This window comes from Chrysochloris asiatica, unplaced genomic scaffold (assembly GCF_000296735.1).
Source record: "Chrysochloris asiatica unplaced genomic scaffold, ChrAsi1.0 scaffold00116, whole genome shotgun sequence".
Lineage (NCBI taxonomy): Eukaryota > Metazoa > Chordata > Mammalia > Afrosoricida > Chrysochloridae > Chrysochloris > Chrysochloris asiatica.
Genome location: NW_006408634.1, coordinates 8,983,723 through 9,004,655, shown reverse-complemented (window position 1 = coordinate 9,004,655; position 20,933 = coordinate 8,983,723). Strand labels below are relative to the sequence as shown.

At 44.8% G+C, this 20,933-nt stretch overlaps 1 protein-coding gene across 1 annotated transcript in view; it reads right to left on the bottom strand.

The window, feature by feature from the left end:
- Positions 1-1,684: 1,684 nt before the first annotated feature.
- The window catches only part of ZNF541 (zinc finger protein 541), a 38,267-nt gene continuing 19,018 nt past the window's right edge, over positions 1,685-20,933 (bottom strand). The window contains exons 8-15 of the mRNA XM_006868232.1: positions 15,614-15,677; positions 14,277-14,419; positions 12,069-12,172; positions 10,331-10,406; positions 9,532-9,620; positions 2,270-2,410; positions 1,946-2,127; positions 1,685-1,853 (exon numbers count right to left, since the gene is read on the bottom strand). Coding sequence (XP_006868294.1) covers positions 1,685-1,853; positions 1,946-2,127; positions 2,270-2,410; positions 9,532-9,620; positions 10,331-10,406; positions 12,069-12,172; positions 14,277-14,419; positions 15,614-15,677 — 968 coding nt within the window. The remainder of the gene's footprint in view (positions 1,854-1,945; positions 2,128-2,269; positions 2,411-9,531; positions 9,621-10,330; positions 10,407-12,068; positions 12,173-14,276; positions 14,420-15,613; positions 15,678-20,933) is intronic.

Sequence of the window (20,933 nt, the reverse complement as noted above, 5' to 3'; positions counted from 1 at the left end):
GGCTTTGTTCTAAGGTGATTCTGGATGGACTCAAACCTCTAACTATTTGGTTAGCGGTCAGGCTTGTTAAACTGTTTCTATCATTCAGGCAAGGAGCTCTGGTAGCGTAGTGGTTACGAATCGGGCTGCGAACCTTAAGGTCAGCGGTTCGAAACTACCAGCTGCTCCGCGGGAGAAAGATCAGGCTTTCTACTCCCGTAAAGATTTACACCCTCGGAAACCCTGTACAGGGTCGCTATGGGTCGAAACCGACTCGACGGCACTTAACAACAACAACAACAATCATTCAGGCACAGGCTGATCTACAGAAATGGCTGCATAAAGAAAGAAACGGGAGCAAAGAAACAAATTCCAGATAACTGATATACTCTACCCTCAAGGAAGTGACCCTGAATGCCCCCACTCCTTCCTTTAGTGTGGGTTGAATCTGAAGACTTCTTCCAAAGTGGACAATATGAAAAGGGAAAGATATAAGAGTAACCTTAATGAGTGTGGAGCCCTGACAAGTATTACCTAAGCCACGTGACCAGGTCAACATCAACAGGTATAGTCGTGTGAATAGCATGGAGAGAACATGGTCCTTCTACTCTGTTGTCTTCCTCCCCAAAACTCCTAACTCCAGGTCTAATTAGGAGAAAAGTCTGAGACAAAGTCGTATTAATACAGGGATGTCCTACAAAGCACCCAACTAGTACCGCTCATCCTGGGGGTACAGTGGTTACATGATAACTGGAAGGTCAGCAGTTTGAAGCCACCAGTAGTTCCAAGGCAGAAAGATGAGGCAGTTCTACTTCTGAAAAGATTTACAGCCTTGGGAACCCAATGGAGCAGTTCTTCCCTGTCCTATCGAGTGCTGTGTGTTGGAATCGATTCAATAGCAGTAGGGATTTGCTGTTAAGTGCTACACCAGCTGCTCCTTGGTGTAGCACTTAACAGGGCCGCTGTATATGGCTTCCAAGGAGCAGTTGGTGTGTTGAACTGCTGACCTTGCAGTTAGTAGTCCAGTGCTTATGCCACAGTGCCACACCAGGATTCCATGCTGGTGTCTACTAAATGCTTGCTAAATAAATGTATGAATTAATCTGCCCAGCCCCTCCACCAAGTCACCCACTCCTTAAGGGCTGGTTCATCTTTCTCTTCTCTGTCACCCTGGCACATACCAGGGCTTCAAGCCCTTGTGTGGGATCAAAGGCCAGGGAAACCAGAAGCCAGCTGCTGCTCAAAAACCCAATTTAATTAAATTTACCAGAAGACACGTACAAAAAAAAAACCAAAAGACGACCTAACAATGTACAAGTCACTGGGTGATAAGGGCAAATTGGGAGTGGAGCGTGTCCACCCCTTGATGAGAGAGGCCCAGCAAGGCAGTAGTCTGAAGGGGCTTCCTGTGGACTCTGCACATCTTGGCCTCACCTGACAAACAGAGCCAGGCCCCAACCTGAGGCGAGGCTACATCTCAAGTGCGCAGGTCTAACTTTCTCCCTCCCTCCTGGTTCCCCACCCCGTTCTGGAGGAGAAGAGCTGGTGAACAAGGAGAACTGGCCTCTGCTGCCCATACAGATGGAGATGGTACAAGTCCCACAACCTGGAGCTTCCAGACGCCCCACACACTTGGTAGCTGGGCTGGCTGTGGGGGAAGCCGGGGGCAGAAGGGCATCTCCCAGATAGGGCTGGCCACCTGGCCTCACCACTGCAGGGGGCCAATGTCAGCCCCCATCTCCTCTTCCTCCTCTTCGTCCTCCTTTAGCTGGAAGGGCTTCACCGGCCACTTCACCCTGACTATAGGCTCCACGTGGTCCTGGAGCCGGTGTCGCTTCATGTGGGCATTCCGACTCTTGATCTTATCGAATACCCTATGGAGTCACCAGAGAGGTCAGCGTCAGTGTGGGGCTGTGGGAAGGAAGCAAGCTGGGGGTCAGCAGGAGCACCCCGGGGTGGTAGGTACCTCTCACACTCTCTGCATGGGAAGGCACCCTGGCTCTCCACACTCCCTGGCGGTTCAGGAGTCCTCTTGGGGCCTGTGTTGGGGCTGGAGTGGAGGATGGACTCCCTCCTATAACTCTTGGTCTTTATCTTTAACTCAGGAGTCGGACGGTGGCTGGGTCGCTCCCGAGGGCTGCAAGTGACCTGTAGAGAGGACAAAGGCAACATTAAGGTGCTGGCCTCCCACTCTCATGTGGGACACAGAGATCAGAGGGCACACGTGTCCCCCTACCCCCAGCCCTCCAACCTTGAGCCATAGCAGAGCTGGGCTCTAGACAGCCCCTACCTTCTCTTCTGTCCTGTCTACCTCCTCTGGCTCCCTCTTGACCCTCTTCTCAAGCCCTGGGGCTCGGCCACAGTCAAACTTGATCATCTTTTTCCAGATGTAATAATACTCAACACACTGGGTGACTGTCTTTGTCTGGATCTAAGGAAAGAAAATGCAGACCAGCTTGGCAGGCACCTCACCAGGAGCTGTGAAGTGTCACTGTGAAGACATAACCAGCCCGCAAAATGGGTCCCAAACCAAAAACCCAAACCTGCTGCCATCGAGTTAATTTGGACATATAGGGACCCTAAAGGGCAAAGTAGAATGGTCCCGTAGGGTGTGGTTCTGTGGGCAAATGTGTCAGAATGCAAAGCCGTTTGAACTGCAAGGTCGGTGGTTCAAGCTCACCAGCTGCTCCTTGGAAACCCTATACAGGGTCACTATGGGTCAGAACCAACTCAAAAGCATTTAACAACAATCCTTACCAAGGAGTCCTAGTGCAGCACTGTAGGATAAGCACTCAACTGTAAGGTCAGTTTGAACCTCAAGGTTGGTGGTTCAAATTCACCAGTCGCTCCTTGAAAACCCTATCCAGGGTCGCGATGAGTCAAAACCAACTCAATGGCATTTAACAACAATTTTTACCGAAGCAGACTGCCATATCTTGGTTCCATGGAACAGCTGGTGGGATTTACCAACCAAGTTTGTGGTTTGCAGCTCAATGTTTAATCCATTATGCAACTGAGCCACTTGGCACTTTGAACGGCATTCTGGAAAACCTCTCTACTGGGACTTGGTCCCCGCCACCACACACACACACAGATACACCTACTACAATGGACTCAAAAATCACAAAGTGAGGAGGTTCAAAGTGAAGCCACATCGTAGCCCAAAACAAAAAGACATGTGAATTTTGCACAGTCTCTGAGCAGCAAGTCCACCCCCAGGAATGAATCCTTCCCTATAGGAAGATGCACATGAAGGCACAATATACAGACAAGGATGCTTCACTGGGACACCATGCCCCAGCTCTGGGTTTAGCGACTGGGAAGAATGAAACTACAACACCCTCGCTGGGTGGGACATGACACAGACATCACAACAATTAAGGAGAGCCACTAAAGTGCTGGCAAGGAAGGTGGTCCACCATCGTTGGGGGGGTGGGGTTCAGAGGACACAGTTGGATCCTAGGTGTTCTGACCCCACCATTTGCTCTTCCCTCCATTAAGAGAAATAGTCCTGGTGTGGCACTGTGGATTAATGCACAGGAACACAAGGTTGGCTTGAACCAAAAGGTCAGCAGTTCAAGCTTACCAGCTGCTTCTTAGAAACTCTATACAGGGTCGCAATGGGTCAGAACTGATCACTTATCTGAGCACTTATCAACAACAACCACCACCCCTAAGGGAAGGACTCTACACATGGAGTCCTGGGGGGGCGCTGTAGGATAAGCCCTGGAGTGCAAAGTCAGTTTGAACTGCAAAGGCGGCAGTCCAACTCAGCAGCCTCTCCTCAAAAACCCTATACAGGTTCACTGTGAGTTGGAACCAACTCGATGGCACTTAACAACAACGACAAAGAATGAATCCCACTGAAAAGAATTTCTATAAAATAATAATAAAAAAAGGAAAAAGTCTACTTGCACTAGAAAGAAATTTTCTCAGGACATTCAATTGGCTATTAAGCTCACATCGGAAAATACTTTCTCAAGGCTATGTCTTCACTTTTAATAAGTTATAATTAAAAGATGTGCGTTCCCAACTAGGAGTCAAAGCAGTACATTCTCTGTCTAAAAAAATACCACCTCATTAAAAAAATTTAAGTGTTGGACTTCCGCTTTGGGCCAAGATGGAGCAACAAGAACCAGATGAATCCTCCCATTTAAAACCACAACAGACAAGATGCAGGAGACAGTGGGCAAGACACTGGGCACTGGGCACCAAAGGACAGTGACTGATGGAAAATGAAGCTAATTTGGCAACTCAGGTAAATGCAAAAGGTCTATAATAGTCAAAGCTTTGAAAACAGACAACAAAATTGAAGGACTAATATCAGGTTTCAAGGCTTATTTTAAGTCTACAAATAATCAAGACATGGTGATAGCCACTTAAAAATAGGCAAGTATATCAGTGGAATAGACTCCGAAAATAGATGGACCAACATGCAAAGGCCCTTCATTGGAAGAAAGGCTATCTTTTCAACAAAAGGTACTGGAACAACTGAATTCCACAGGCAAAAAAGGGAAAAAAAAGGAATTTCAATCCGTGCCTCACACCACAAATATGAAGATTCACCACATACAAAAACAAAGCATAATACAAAATGTATAATACAAAAAGTAATACAAAATGAAATGCAAATGTCTAGAAAAAAACATAGGGGGAAATATTTGTTGACTTTGGGTCAGGCAAAAAAATATAGCCACGCCAGCTGTCTTTTGAATAGTGTACCATACACAGTGTGGTGTTGTTGTTACCAAGGAGCGGCTGCTGAGCTTGAACCACCGACCTTGCAGTTCAAACCAACTTTGCAGTCCAGTGTATTAACCTGCATCGCCACTTTGCTTAAATACAACACTAAAAGTATGAATATAAAGAAAATAAGTAAATTGGACTTCATTCAAAATTAAAAACTGCTCTTTAAATGAAACTTTCAGGCAAGAGACTGAAAAGACAAGTCACAAACTAGGAAGAAACATTTGCAAAGCATACACCAATAATCAAAACATCCCAGTAAAACCACGCAAGAAATCTGAACAGACACCTCAGCAAACAAGACGTTATAGACAGCAAATAAGCACATGAAAAGATTATCGAGCTCATTAGCCACTATATAGAAATGCAATAAAATATCATTTAGGTATCTCTCCCCCCAAAAAACCTATCCATATTGACATGTACACTAATGTTCATGTTGTTGTTGTTAAGGGACATCTAGTCAATTCAGACTCATAGCAATCCTGTATGGGGTGTCTCCAAGGAGCGGCTGGTATGTTTGAAGTCCGACCTTGCAGTTGGCAGTCCTACAGTGTTTAACCTACAGTGGCACACTGGGACTCCAGCATCGTTTATTCCAAAACCTAGAAACAACCCAAATGTCCATTGTGTTTGTTATCCAGTACTGTTATGACAGGAATACCACATATGGTAACTCTAACAAACAAAAATTTTATTTACATATATCTTAGGATATATGTACATATATCCAAATTCAGAAGAAGGCTTTCTTTGTTTTGGCTCTTGGAGAATGTCCTCATCTCTTCTATACTTCTGCTCCCAGGTGATCTTCCTGTGACTTGGTATTTCTCTTCCCCCATCTCTGGCTCTAATCCTTGTTTGCTTAATCTCTTTTACATCTTAAAAGAAATTGACTCAAAACACGCCCTACACTGTAGTCCTGTGTCATTACCATAACAAAGACAACCTATTCCCAAAAGGAATTATAGCCACAGGCACAGAGGTTAGGATTGACAATAAATAATTTTTGGAAAAGTAATTCAATCCCTAACATTCTACCCTTTGGTTTTCCAAAATTCATGTCCTTAGTCTCATACAAAACCCATCACACCATTACAACATCTCCAAAGCCTTAATCAATTCCAATTCTAAAACCCAACTACAGAATCATCTAAATCCAATAAATCTAAGATGTTAGGCATATTCCATCTTGGGACAAAATTTCTCTTTATCTATAAACCTATAAAATCCAGACTGCAAATGATTTGTTCCCAAAGTACAATGGTGGGACAGGCACAAAGGAGACATTTCCATTAAAAATATGAGAAATTGGAGCGAAAACAGGGATAATGGATACTAAGCAAACCCAACATCCAGCAGAACAATTTACACCAGTTCTCAATCCTGAAAATAATCTTCTGTTCTCTGAGACCATCTAAGCAATGGACTTGCCCTCCAGACTCTAGGATGGCCCCAGTCTCCTTTTCCATCTAAGTAGTGACCCCATCCCCGTGGGGCCCAGTAGGAGGCCGTGATCTCACCCTTTGACATTCCAGAGGCCATGGCCCCACCCCTTGTGACCCCTGAAGCCTTGGTTCCATCCAGACCAAAGCAGCTTTGCTTCCAATGCTCCTTCCACCAGTTCTTCTGATCGCCAAGATGCTCCAGGGATGGCCCTTTTCTTTTCTTGGAGGACTATAGATATAGCTCCTTTAGTCTATTTCCTGCCTATAGAATTCCAAGAGGCAGACAGTGACCTTTTCTTTCATTCCTTCTCTGTCCCCTTTAGTCTAAGCTGATGGATTTTCTGTTCTGGTAGTTGATTTGATCCAGTTATAGGCTTAATCTCTTTAACAAAAGATTATATAGTCACAAAAAAAGTTCTGGTTTTATTGCATATGGTTCATTTTAAAGTCCATATCTTTCCTCTCATTTTACTATAAATAGCAAGGACAAACCACACAGCCCCTTTGATATCTTGCTTAGAATTCTCTTTAGCCATATATCCAAGTTCATCACTTACAACTCCTATGTTCTAGCAAGCATCTGAACATAATTCATGTAAGTCCTTTGCTACTACATACAAAGCATCACCCTTTATCCACTGTTGAATCACATGTACTCATTATCTTTTAAATCTTCACCAGAAGTACATTTAACAGCCACATTTCTACCAATAGTCTGTTGCTGGCTCCAAATGTATCCTATAAGATGACAGGGCTTTCTCTATAGCTCTCCTTACTTCCTGGAGAGCCCTCATCAAAATGCCTTTGAATTCCATAATTCTACCCACCGTTTCTTCAAGGCAGTCTAGGCTTTTACTATTTTTGCTGTTGTTGTTGTTGTTAGGTGCCATCAACTCGGTACCTACTCATAGTGACCTTATGCACAGCAGAACGAAACACTGTCCAATCCTGGGCCAACGTCACTGTTGTTGCCACGCTTGAGTCCATCGATGCTGCCCCTTGGCCAATCCATCTCATTGGGATCTTCCTTTTTCTCTGACCCTCCACCTTACCAAACATGAGATCCTTCTCCAGTGACTGGTCCCTCCTGACAATATGTCCAAAGTATGAGAGACGAAGTTTGGCCATTCTGGCCTCCAGGGAGCACTCTGGCTGCACTTCTTCCAAAATGGATCTATTGGTTCTTTTGGCAGCCCATGGCACTTTCAATATTCTCCTCCAACACCATAAACTCAAAAGCGTCAATTCTTCTCCGGTCTTCCTTTTCACTGACCAGCTTTCTCATATATATGACGTTATTGAAAATACCATGGCTTGGGTCAGGTGCACCTTAGTCCTCAAGCTGACATCTTTGCTCTTCAACACTTTTAAAAGGTCTTGTGCAGCAGATTTGCCTAACGCAATACGTCATTTGATTTCTTGACTGCTGCTTCTGTGAATGTTGATAGTTGATCCAAGAAGAATGAAGTCCGTGACAATGTCAATCTTTTCTCCGTTGATAAGAATGGTGTTTACTAGTCCAGTGGTGAGGATTTGTGTTTTCCTTACATTGAGATGTTGTTGTTAGGTGCTGTCAGGTCAGTTCTGACTCACAGGAACCCCATGCACAACAGAACAAAACAATGTCCAGCCCTGCACTCCTATAAGCCTCCACCCATTACCTAATCCCAAACCCATCTGTGCAGTTTAGGTATTTGATAGAGCAACACCCCACTCTAGTGGCACCAACTTCTGCCTTTAGTTACCTAGTGCCGCTCCAACAGAAATATCATAAATAGGTGCATTTAACAAACAAATTTATTTCCTTGCAGTTTAGGAGGCTAGAAGTTTGAATTCAGGGTGCTGACTCTAGGTCAAGGCTTTCTGTCTTTCTCAGTGGAGGAAAGTCCTTTTAAGCTTCTGCCCTGGGCAATTGTCAAGTAGTTTGACATCTCTCTTCCCCTAGCTCTGCTTCTTGAATGCTTGTTAAATCTCCTTTATATCTCAAAAAAAAAAAAAGACTAATTTAAAACATACCCAATAGAAATCCGGTCACATTGACATAACAAAGACAATCCATTCCCAAATGGAATTATAACCACAGGCATACAGATTAGGATTTACAGTATAGACTTTTGGGGGACACAATTCAATCCATAACATCCATCAGCAACTGAAAACTTCCAGCAACAAATGCATGGTTAAACACATGGCAATGAAACGATATACGATAGGATGAATGTTCTCCCATGTAAACTATCACATAATTCACAATAAAACATTTTAAAAAAACTGAAGACATTCATGTGGCAACAACAAAATGAATGGTTAAACAGACTCTGGCACAGCCGTACAATGGACAAACCCAGTGCCGTCCATCAACTGACTCACAGTGACCCTACAGAGCACAGCTGTCCTAGCGCGTTTCCAAAGCTGTAAGACCTTATGGAGACACCGTGTGAAAATCACATCTCTCTCCTGTGGAGAAGCTGGAGTGTTTGAACCACCAGCCTTTCCGTTAGCAGTCAGGCGCTTAACAACTGCACTACCAGGGCTCCTAATCCAGTGGAGTCCTGTTGTTGTTAAGTGCCATCCCAGTTTCGACTCATAACAACCGAGACTTTAAATTTTTGCAGGAGCAGAAAGCTTCATCTTTCTTCCACAGAGTGGTTGGTGGGTTTGAATTGCAAACCTTGTGGTTCACAGTCCAGTGTTTATCGTGGAGTCCTACTCAGCAATAAAAAGGGATGAACTGGACAGGTGATGTACACAGCTGCGTGGGTGAATCTCAAAACTTTCAGCTAAAGGAAGGAGGCCAGACAGATAAGGACAACGCCAGAAACTCCACGCTAATTTTGAGTGACAGACAGTACACCAGCGGGCACCTGGAGACAGGGGGAAACAGGAGGGCTGAGGGCTTGTTCATTATCTTGATGGTGGTGAGGGTTTCACAGGTGGGAACACACATCAACATGTAGCCAACATTACCATACCTTTGTGTACGTCAAGTTAAAAGAAAACACTGCCAAGCTGTAGGACACTATGGAGAGTATGAGCTCCTTCCCTTTGGGCCTGCAAATCTGGGTATCAGCTCTACAGGAGCAGAGAAACACCTGTACGTAGTCACCAAGCTGCTGACAGTAAGGGCCTGTAGATTTTACCTGAAGCATGTCATGCATTTCTGGATGGTGTGGAATTGTTCATAACAAGGGCTTGTTAAAATGATTAACTGTTTACAATTATGAGTCAAGCATCGCCCAGGCAGGCAGAAGTGGAGTTGTGGGGACTGAGGGCCAAGCTCTGGGCCCACCCTTCAGCTCCAGCTCATCTCTGTTCTGTGAGGCGAGGCTGAGTCTACACCAGCCTTCAGCCACCTTACCGTCTTGTGTATCATGTAAAAGTCCTTCTTGTGGGCACAGAATGCCTTCTTAAAGAGTCTCTTCTCCATGGGGGTCCAGATGTCTGAACCTGTCAGAGAACACAGCCCGGGGAAGGGACGTTGCTGAGTGGCGACCAGACCACCCTCCACACTAAAGCAGCTGTTCACTGAGCACAGTCTGCTGTAGCCAGCACCCTGCCATGCCCCTTACTTGCTTTAGCGTCTACGACCAATGACTGCAGCTCATGGCAACCCTGTATGTGTCAGAGTAGAACTGTGACCCAGAAGGGCCACAATGGTTGATTACTTGGAATTAGAGTGTCAGGCCGTTCTTCTGAGGTAGCCCTGCGTGGACTCCAACCTCCAGGCTTTCAGTTAGCAGTTGAGCACATGAACCATTTGTACCTCTTAGGGGATTTCTTTATCTCATACAACCCTCACAAAAACCATTCAAGGTAGAAAACATGACTATCCCCACTCCACATACTGGGCAACCAAGGCTTCCACTGGTTAAGGACTTGCCAAGGGCAAGTGGGGGCCCTAAGTCGTCCGAGTCCAGAGCTGGTGTTCTCAACTCTGAGCCTCTTCCCTGCTCCATCTCCCTGACCTGACTGTGTGGAGTGCTTGAGGGAACTCGCTAGGGAAAGGAGAAAAGTAGGGTCCACATAAAAGAAAACAGAGCCCATTGAGGCACCCAGGAGGACAGGCCCTGCAGGAAAGGCAAGTGAGGGGGGCTCCAGAGCCCAGGCTAAGGATGCCAGCACAGTTGATGCGCTCCCGGCAGCCTTGGCCCAGTTACCTGTGTAACGGTAGTCAGCTAGTGGATGCGTCCGGGACTTCTGGGGGCCTCTGAGCAGGAGTGTCTCCAGGGCAAGCTAGAACAAGAGGAATAGGTGACTTACTTGGGGTCGGGGTGGGGGTGGGGGTGGGGGAAGATGGAAGGGGACAGCAGGGCAATGGAGGATTGGTGATCTTCATGTTTTCATTCATTTGAATAACCCAAGGGGGCTTCAAAAATCTTCTGGAGAAATTCTGTTATCTTTTCATTCCATTTTTCCAGGAACTGTTTGAAGCTCCCCTTGTACTTTTATGGAGTCCTGGTATGGCACTATAGAATAAGGACTGGACTGCTAACCACATGGTCGGCAGTTCAAACCCACCAGCCTCTCCTTGTAAACCCTAGACAGTGTTGCTATGAGTCAGAACCAACTGGATGGCACTTAACAACAACACACTTTAAAGCCTTCCCTAAGTCACTCTCTAATCCACAGCTACTCAAAGTGTGGTCCACGGCCAGCCAGCAGTCTGCAAACTACTTGTTACTTATAAACTGACTCCATCACTAAGCATACGGTGAGTCCAGCCTACTTTTTTTTTTCATATCAAGACCTTCTCGATGAGGGAACTGGCGAGGATTCATCCTGGTGCAGACTCCTGCTCTCATCCGACTGCTCTTGTCTGTGTTGTTCCACTAAGCTTCTTTACAGCATGGACCAGCATCTGCTACTGTAGGGTGAGGCTTTTACTTTGTCCTATTCTAACTCCCTTTGACAATGGAAGGCTGACAAGAGCAGGGGTTTTCTCTTGTTCACCAGTGTTAACTCCAGTTGGGACTAGCTACATCACTGCAAAATGATAATGTGGAATCTTCTTGTTTAAACGTTATTAAGAACCTCAGCATAGCATTAAAACGGAGCACAGCACAGGGTGGCCGCTGCCTCTGAAGTTGGCCCTGCCCCCCAGGGCCGATTAGCTTATAGGTCACTCATATAAGCCAGAACTATACCTGTTGCTGTCAAGTTGATTCTGACTCATTAATGACTATATAGGACAGAAGAGAATTGCCCCGTAGGGCTTCCAAGGTTGGTGGCACAGTGGTCAAACCACTTGGTTGCTAACAGAAAGGTCAGGTGTTTGAAACCACCAGCTGCTCTGTGGAAGAAAGGCATGGCAGTCTGCTTCCATAAAGATGTATCGCCTCAGGAACCCTATGGGGAAGTTCTGCCCTGTCCTAGAGGGGCACTATGAGTCAGAATCAACGTTACAGCACTGGGTTAGGTTTGGGTTGGGAACTTTTGCAGAGGCAGATCGCCACACCTTTCTCCTGAGGAGGGGCTGGTGGAGTCAGACTGCCGAGCTTTTGGTTCACGCTGAGCACTTAACCACTGCCCTGCCCGGGCTCTTCTGGACAAACACCAACTAGAACAAACCAAACCACATGTTGTGGAGTTGATTCCAACGCATCGTGACCCTATAGGATGGAGCAGAACGGCCCATCGGCTTTCTGAGGCTGTCATCTCTATGGAAGCCGACTGCCCCATCTATCTCCTGTGGAGTGGCTGGTGGGTTTGAACTGTCGACCTTGTGGTTAGCAGTTCAGTGTTTAACCTACAGTGCCACCAGGACTCCTTAGGGCATACAGAGGGACCCAATAAAGACTTGCTGATTACGCTGCCTGAGGCCATCAGGGAGAAGGCTGGGTGATGCTGCTCTTTAATCTTCAGTAACTGACACCCCCAGACCCCCCCAGGCCTCACCTGGACATTGCCCTGGGCTTCATGCAGACAGTGCAGTGCCAGTTCCAGGTTGGTACCGCCTCCTGGCATCACGCTGGAGCAAGCCACGTTGCAGAGCTCTGTCACTGTGCCCATGAAGACAAGGAAGCCACCCCAGCCAGGTGGGAGAAAGAGGACACGTAAAGGAGTCAGCAAGTGTGATAAAGAGAAGGAGACCTCCCCAGACAGCCCCCAGAAAGCCCACTGCCATCCCGTCAGCTCCAGCTCCAGCTCCAGGCACTCACATGTGTGGCAAAGTGGAAATGTACTCCATAGGGTCTTCCAGTGCTGAGTTTTTTTGCCCCCCTAAGACTGATTTTTGGACGCCTGGTGTGGTACTACAGGATAAGCACTAGACTGTGAACCACAAAATTGGTAGTTCAAACATACCAGCTGCTCCCTTGGAAATCCTATACAGGGTTGCTCTGAGTTGGAACCAACTCCATGGCACTTAACAAGAAGAAGACTGATTTTTAACCATTTGTACCACCATGTGACTCCTGTGGAACCATGGTGGTGCTGAGGGCTAAGCACTGGGTTGCTAATCACAAGGTAAGCAGTACAAACCCACTGCTTCTCCTGTAAAGGCCTACAATCTCAGAAACCCTCATACAGGGTTGCTATGAGTTGGAATCGACTCTACAGTGGTGAACTGGGTTTGGTTTGGTTTGATTTGGGTTGGGGGCGCTGTTGGTTAGGCATTGACCTGCTAACCATAAGGTTAGCGGTTCAAAACCACCAGCAACTCCATGGGAAAAGATGAGACTGTCTGCTCCAATACAGATTTCCAGTCTTAGGAATCGTATAGAGAGTCACCCTATAGAGTCACTATGATTTGGAATCAATTCAATGGCAGTGGATTTGGGGTTTTTTGTTTTGTTTTGGGACTCCAGTCGGAGACCCTGGTGGCATGGTGGTGAAGTACTCAGCTGCTAATCAAACCCACTAGCTGCTCTGTGGTAGAAAGATGTGGCAGTCTGCTTCCTAAAAGATGACAGGCTTGGCCACCCCCTGGGGCAGGTCTACTCTGTCCTCTAACGTCATTCTGAGTCAGAATCAACCCAAATGTGATGGGTCTGGGATTCCGATATTGACTCTACTCCTCTACAGTTTATTTCACAACTCCGTGGTTTTAGCTATAAGCTTATACACACTTCGAGAGCGCTGCTGCTGCTGCTTATGCACTGCAAGGCAGTTTCAACTCATACTGACCCTGTATAGGGTTTCTGTAAATCTTGCAGGAGGAGAAAGCTTCATCTTCCTTCCGCAGAACTGTGGGGGATTTGAACTGCTGACCTTGCGGCTAACAGCCCAACGCATACCCACTACGCTAGCTAGAGTGTCTTTAAATAAGTTCATTAAACCCATTTATTATGGTGTGGCACTGTAGAATCAGCACTGAACTGCAAACCCCTAGGTCAGCAATTCAAACCCACCAGCTGCTCCTTGGAAACCCTATACAGGGTTGCTATGAGTCCGAACTGACTCTATGGTACTTAACAACAACAACATTATTTACATACTGTTGTATTTGCTCCTTCTTACATCTCATTCACTATTTGCTCTCTCTGGCACTGTTTCACTCCCCCCATCCCTCTATTTGTACAGGCTTGGTGAAGCATCTGAGGGGGCTTCAAAAGTTCACAGACAAATTCCATTATATTTTAATTCCATTTGCCCACGAGCTTTTGGAAGCCCTCTCACATGTACTTCCCCCCATGTTTATGTTCCTTTCTAATTCTCATTCATTAAAAGCAAAACAACAAAAAAACAGTTGCCAGCCAGTCAAGTCTGGTGCATAGCACCCCCATGTGTGTCAGAGTGGAACTACACTCCACAGGGTTTCCAAGGGCTGGTTTTTAGAAGCAGATTGCCAAGTCTCTCTTCTTGGGCGCCTCTGGGTGGATTTCAACTGCACGCTCTCTCAGGTGGACCTCTTTCCACCTGCTCACATCACAGGTGAGGCAGGCTGAGGAAAGAGAGGACAAAGAGAAAGGGGTTCCTGTCGCCTGCTCTGGACATGGACTGGCTGTCCTGATAGGGGAGGAGCAGGGGCAGGGGAATGCTGCATGAAAGAAGCAACACTGGGCCAGGGCCAAGGTCTCCAGGGGACATTGCTTCTTGGTCAAGGAGAAAAGCAGGAGGAAAACTCTCTGGGAGGTGGGAATTTGAGCCCCGAGCCTCAGCTACCTCGGTCCTGTGTTTCCGGGTTGGTCATCACATCTCCCCACGGCTTCCAGACCAGAGCAGCTATGCGTTCATCGGTATTGGCCAGAGACCTCTCCTGGAGGTCCGGGATCTCAGCCTGAAATCTGCTTCCTATGTTGATGTGTCTGCAATGTGGCCACACACAGACATGAAGGAGACACCAATGTGACTCAGACTGGGAGTAACATGGGGTGCTCTCTCAGAGAAGACTCTAATCTGTAGGACAAATGAGCTTCACAAACCACAGCCTCATCTACTCTGAGACCAGAAGATCTAGATGATGCCCACCTACCACTTACCCACCATTCTGAGACCAGAGGAACTAGATGATGCTTGCCTATCACTACCCACCATTCTAATCAGAGCCACAAAACCTGAAATCAGATAGAATGGAAGAAAAATGTAGAAGAGAACCTCAAATTCCTAAAAATAAAGAAAGACACCAGACTTACTGGACCAGTTGAGACTGGAGAATTTCCTGAGACTATTGCCCTGAGATACTCTTAAAACCTTGAACTAAACTAACCCCTGAGATTACCTTGTAGCTAAATAACACATTGGCTCAAAAAAATAAATTAAAAAAAATTAATATCACCCATTAGTACTGTGCAACTTTTAAAAAATCGCTTATAGGCACCAAACGGTCAACAATTACTTTTAAACAAAGATGAGAGCATAAGGGAACAGGGAAACTAGATGAGTGGAAATGGACAACCAGAATGCAAATATTGAAAACATTCATGCATTGTGAAGAAAAAAACCAATGTCACTGAGAATCTTGTATAGAAATTGCTGAATGGGAGGCTAAACCGCTGTGTAAACCTTCACACAAAACACAATAAAACATTATTTAGAAAAAGAAGACTGGGTGCTGTGTGTGCCTGTTCTGTGGGGCAGTTCAGATGCTCCGGGCATGCCACGCCACTGACAGACACACACAGGCATTTCAGAAAGCTCTCAGGGGCACTTCCTTCGGGCATCTCTGCTGGTGCCCAGTGCAGGGGAAGCAGCTGCTAATATCGGGCACATTCTGTATCCAAGGCTACACTTGTTGGGCTATATTCTCTAGGTTCTCACCAGTCTCACAAAAAGCCATGGCCAATTCTCCTAGAATCCCAGTGTCTGGGGTGTTGTGTCCCCACCACTCATGGTATCTCTGGACAGAAGGAATACTGTGGGATCTCCCTGCAGATACCCAGAGAAACCTCCTGCTGCTCTGCTACCGAGGGGCCCCTGGGAAAAACGGACACTGGAATCTAAGGGGGCCGAAATCACATCAATTTGGAGGACCCTTTGGAATCTAAGTCTGTTCCACTCACGGTTCAATGCTGATCTTGGTGTCATCCTTCACCACACAGATGCCCAAAGAGCCATCCGCTGGATCTAGAAAACATCCAAAAAGAAGATTCAACCCGGAGACTGGCTTGCAGAGATCTACAAGCCCTTGTGCCTGCCATATGGGCCACAGCGGATGACAAGGTCTTTACAAATCACGAGGAGGGGTAGGGCGCTCCTGAAGCTCAGAGTGGAGAGCACAGTGGGTCCTCTTCCCACCAAAACAAATGAACTGGTGAAAGCTATGAAAAAGGAAAATTTCAGATCTCTAGAAACTGCCCTAAGGGCATATAGCAAAGAGAGAAACTGCTGCTGATGTTGTTAAGTGCCAGTGAATTGGTTCTGACTCATAGCAACCCTGTATAATAGGGTTTCTAAGGAGCAGCTAGTGAGCTTGAACCACTGACCTTGTGGTCTAGCGCATTAACCGGCACCACCACACATTCACAAACATCAAGTGGATCTCAGTGAGAAGAGTGTCTATGTGTTTCAGAAGCCCCCTACCCCTCCTTGTGATTTAAAAGACCCTGTCATCCACTGTGTATGAGTCAGGGCCTACTCCCTGACCCTCAGCTCCAGAACATGGAAGTTCTACCCCGAGTGTTCTAATCCAGGTATGTGCAGGCAAGGAACGAGAAGAGAAAGTAAAGGATAGAAAAAATATTAGAAGCAATAATAGCTGAATGCTTCTCAAAATTTTAAATGGAATACTTACACCCATCAAAAGGTTTTACCAGAGAATAAAGCATCTCCAGACTGGGGATGAATCTGGGTGAAAGGAGTCAGTTACAAAAGGACAAATATTACATTGTTTCACTTTTATAAAAAGTCAAGAATAGGTATACACACAAAGCAACAGTGTTTGATGTTCCTCCCATTGAGCTGCTGGTGGGTTTGAACCACAGATCTTGAGGTTAGCTGTCCACTGCTTATCCTGCAGTGCCAAAGGGAAGGCCAATAAGATTGACAGTTGCCTTCTCAACAGAAAAAACGAGGCAGTGAGATGGCCTATTTCAAGTGCTGAAGGTGAACACTGTCAACCAAGAATCTTACATTCAACAAACTATTTTTCAAAAATGAGGGTTAAAAAAAGACATTCCCAGGTAAACACAATTTTAGAAAATATGTTGCTAGAAGACCTACCTTATAAGAAACATAAAATATATGAAATTATTTGGCAATAAAATTGAATGAAATATTGACACATGCTACAATGCAAATGAACCTTGAAGGCGTTACACTAAGAAACCAGTCACAAAGGGCCACATATTTTGTCATTCCACCTACACAAAATACTGGAAACAGACAAAGCCATAGAAATAGGGAGCAGACTAGTGGCTAGAGCGGGAGATGGCAGGAATGAGCATTGGGGATTTTGTTTTGGGGTGATGAAAATGTACTAAAATTGATCGTCATGGTGGAGGCTGTCCCACTCTGAAGTGTACTCTAAATGAATGGGTCACAGAGCATGTGAGTTACAGCTCAATAAGGCGAAGTGTTTCAAAATGCAAAGTGGAAAAAAACCCAGAGTGCTGGTGAAATTAATTACATAGGTAATTACAAAAGATAATATATTTCTTCTCTTAAATCATTCAGAAACCTATTGTTTTATATATATGAAACGTACATAGAAATGTAATGTATTTGACAGAAACAACACAAAAGAGACAAATGGGGATAAAACTGTATTGGAGTAAAGAAGTAACACCAGATGGTAACTTGAATCCAGAGGAACAAAGGATTGAGAAAACAAAAAATGGTAAATAAGAAGATTGATATAACAACCTTTATCAATACATGGAAGGAGCTCTGGGAGCGTGGTGGTTACAAACCAGGCTGCGAGCCACAAGGTCAGCAGTTCGAAAGTACCAGCTGTTCTGCATTAGAAAGATGAGGCTTTCTGCTTCTGTGAAGATCTACAGCCTCGGAAACCCTGTGTAGGGTCGCTATAAGTTGGAACCAACTCCACAGCACATAAAAACAACAACATCAATATATGGAAGGAGCTCTGGCAGCTTAGTGGTTATGAGTTGGGCTGCTAACCTCAAGGTCAAGCAGTTTGAAGCTTCCAGAGGTTCCATGAGAGAAAGATAAGGCTTTCTGCTCCTGTAAAGATTTATAGCCTCAGAAACTGTATACAGGGTTGCTATGAGTCAGAACCAACTCCATGGCACACCACCACCACCATCATCAATACATGGTATGGCATTGTGGGATAACATTTGGATTGCAAGGTCGGTTTGAACCACAAGGTCAGCGGTTCAAACTCACCAAGCGCTTCTTGGAAACCCTATACAAGGTCATTATGAGTTGGAACAGACTCAAAGTCACTTAACACCACCACCAAATGAATACATAAATCAGAACTGACTTCCCAACAACATAAATATGAGCATGACTGCTTTCCTTTATTCTATCTGCTTTTTGAAATAAGAGAATTACATGAAGTATTGATTATAACAAGGGTCCCTGGTGGCACAACAGTAAAGCAATCAGCTGTTAACTGAAAGGTTGGTGGTGAACGACAAGAGAAAAGACCTGGCGATCTGCGTCTACAAAGATTTGTCATTGTTGTTAAATGTCATCAAGTCAGTTCCAACTCATAGCGAACCTGGACAGGGTCTCCAAGAACTTGATAATTATAGCCTAGCAAGATTGCCCCATAGGCTGTTTAGGGGACAATTTTATGCTATCACATGGAGTTACTCTGAGGGGAAATCTAACTAAACACAGGGAGTCACAGCAACAACAACAATTGCAACAATGCACAGTTGGGCTTCTAATATACATACAGCTGCAATGTGTTGCTGTTACGTTGTTAGGTGCTGTTGAGTCAGTGCTGACTCACAGCAACCTATGCACAATAGCATGAAACACTGGCAGGTCCTGCGCATCCTCAACATCATTGTTACGTTTGAGTTCATTGTTGCTGCCAGTGTCAATCCATCTTGTTAGGGAGTCTTCCTCTTTTTTTGATGACTCTATACTTTACTAGGAGTCCTGGTGTGGTGCTGTGGGTTAATCCGCCAGACTGCAAAGTCGGTTCAAGCTCACCAGAAGCCCCTCAGAAACCCTATACAGGGTTGCTATGGGTCGGAACAGACTCAACGGCACGGCACTTAACAACAACAACAACATACTTTACTAAGCATGATGTCGTTCTCCAGGGACTGATTCTTCTTGATAAAATGTCCGAAATATGAAAGACGAAGTCTCACCATCCTGGCTTCTAAGGAGCATTCCTGCTGTACTTCTAACACAGACCTGTTTGTTTTTTTAGCAGCCCATGGTACTTTTAATATTCTCCTGCAACACCATAACTCAAATTCACCAATTCTTCTAAGGTCTCCCTTATTCATTGTTCGACTTTCACATGCATATAAGACTATTCAAAATACCAAGCCTTGGGTCAGGCGCACCTTAGTCCTCAAACTGACATCTTTGCTCTTCAACACTTCAAAGAGGTCTTGTGTAGCAGATTTGCCTAATGCAGTATGTCGTTTGATGTCTTGACTGCTGCTTGTATTAATGTTGTTAGTGGATCCAAGCAAAACCAAGTCTTAGACAACTTCAATCTTTTCTCCATTTATCATAATGTTATTCATTAGTCCAGTGATGAGGATTTTTGTTTTCTTTACACTGAGGAGTAAACCATATTGAAAGCTGTGGTCTTTGTTCTTCATCAGTTAAGGATTTTAAGTTCTCTTAGATTTTAACAAGCAAGGTTGCATCATCTGCATATTGAACGATGTTAATGAGTCTTCTTCCAATCCTGATGCAAATGTTATTCTTCATATAATACAGCTTCTCAGATTATTTGCTCAGCATACAGACTGAATAAGTATGAAGAAAAAATGCAACCCTGACACACACCTTTCCTGATTTTAAACCATTCAGTGTCCCCTTGTTCTGTTCGAATGACTGCCTCTTTGCTCTATGTACAGGTTCCTCATGAGCACAATTAAGTGTTCCGGAATGTTCATTCTCCTCAATGTTGTCCATAGCTTATTGTGGTCAACACAATCGAAAGCCTCTGCATTGTGAATGAAGTACAGGCAAACATCGTTCCAGTATTCTCTGCTTTCAGCCAAGATCCACTGGACATCAGCGATGCCATCCCTCGTTCCACGGCCCCATCTGGATTCAGCTTGAACCTCTAGCAGTTCCCTGTCAATGTACTGTTACAGCTATTTTTCAATTGTCTTGAGCAAAATTTTACTTGCCTGTGATATTAGTGATATTGTCCAATGATTTCTGCACTCTGTTAGGTTGCCTCTCTTTGAAATGGGAACAAATATGGATCTCTTCCAATCAGTTGGCCAAGTCTTCCACATGTTTTGGCATAGATGAGTGAGTGTCTCAACATCAGTTGTTGACAGACTTAGATGTGTAATGAGACTGCAATGTGTACAACAATAACACCAACAAGGGGAGGAGAGTATAGAGCTAAATAAGGCGTAATGTTTTGTTTTTGCTAACTGTCATTGAGTCGGACCCCAACCCCAACTCATAATGACCACATGTACAACAGGACTGGACTGTAGCGATCCACTGGCTAATTTTTTGTAAGTAGATGACCAGGCCTTTCTTCCTAGTGCCTTAGTCTGGAAGCTCTGCTGAACCTGTTCTGCATCATAGCAACATGAAAGTTTTCACTGACAGACAGATGGTGGCTGTGTAATGTTCCTACAGCTCATTGAAATATAAAACCAATGGGATCTAACAGTTAATACAAATCTGCAATAGATTTTAAAGATGTATTTTAAACTGTCAACTCTAAAGCAACCATTAAGAAGAATGAAAAAATAGTGAAAAGATAATTAAAAGAATCAAAATTAGAAAAAAAGATCATTCTTTAAAAGAAAATAATTAACGCAAAAGACAGTGGAAGGGACAGAGGGGAAATAAAGATACAACACATAAAAACCAAAAAGCAAAATGGCAGCTATAAACCCAACCATATTGATTAAACAATAGAATAAAAAAAAACAATGCCTGTCAGATTGGGTTTTAACAAAAAGAGCCAACTAATACTCATCTGCAAGAGACAACATAGACTCAAAGATACAAATCTTGTTGTAAATTTAGTGCCATGGAGCCAGTTTCAACTCACAGAGACCCTATGTAGGGTTTCTGAGGAGTGGCTATTGAATTTGAACCATCAACCTTGCAGTTCAAATATAGGTTGAACATAAAAGAACAAGAAAAGACATATTGTGCGCACAATAAACATAGTACAACGTTGAAATGACTACAGTAATATTGTTGTTGTTGTTGTTGTCAGGTGCCATCGAGTTGGAACCG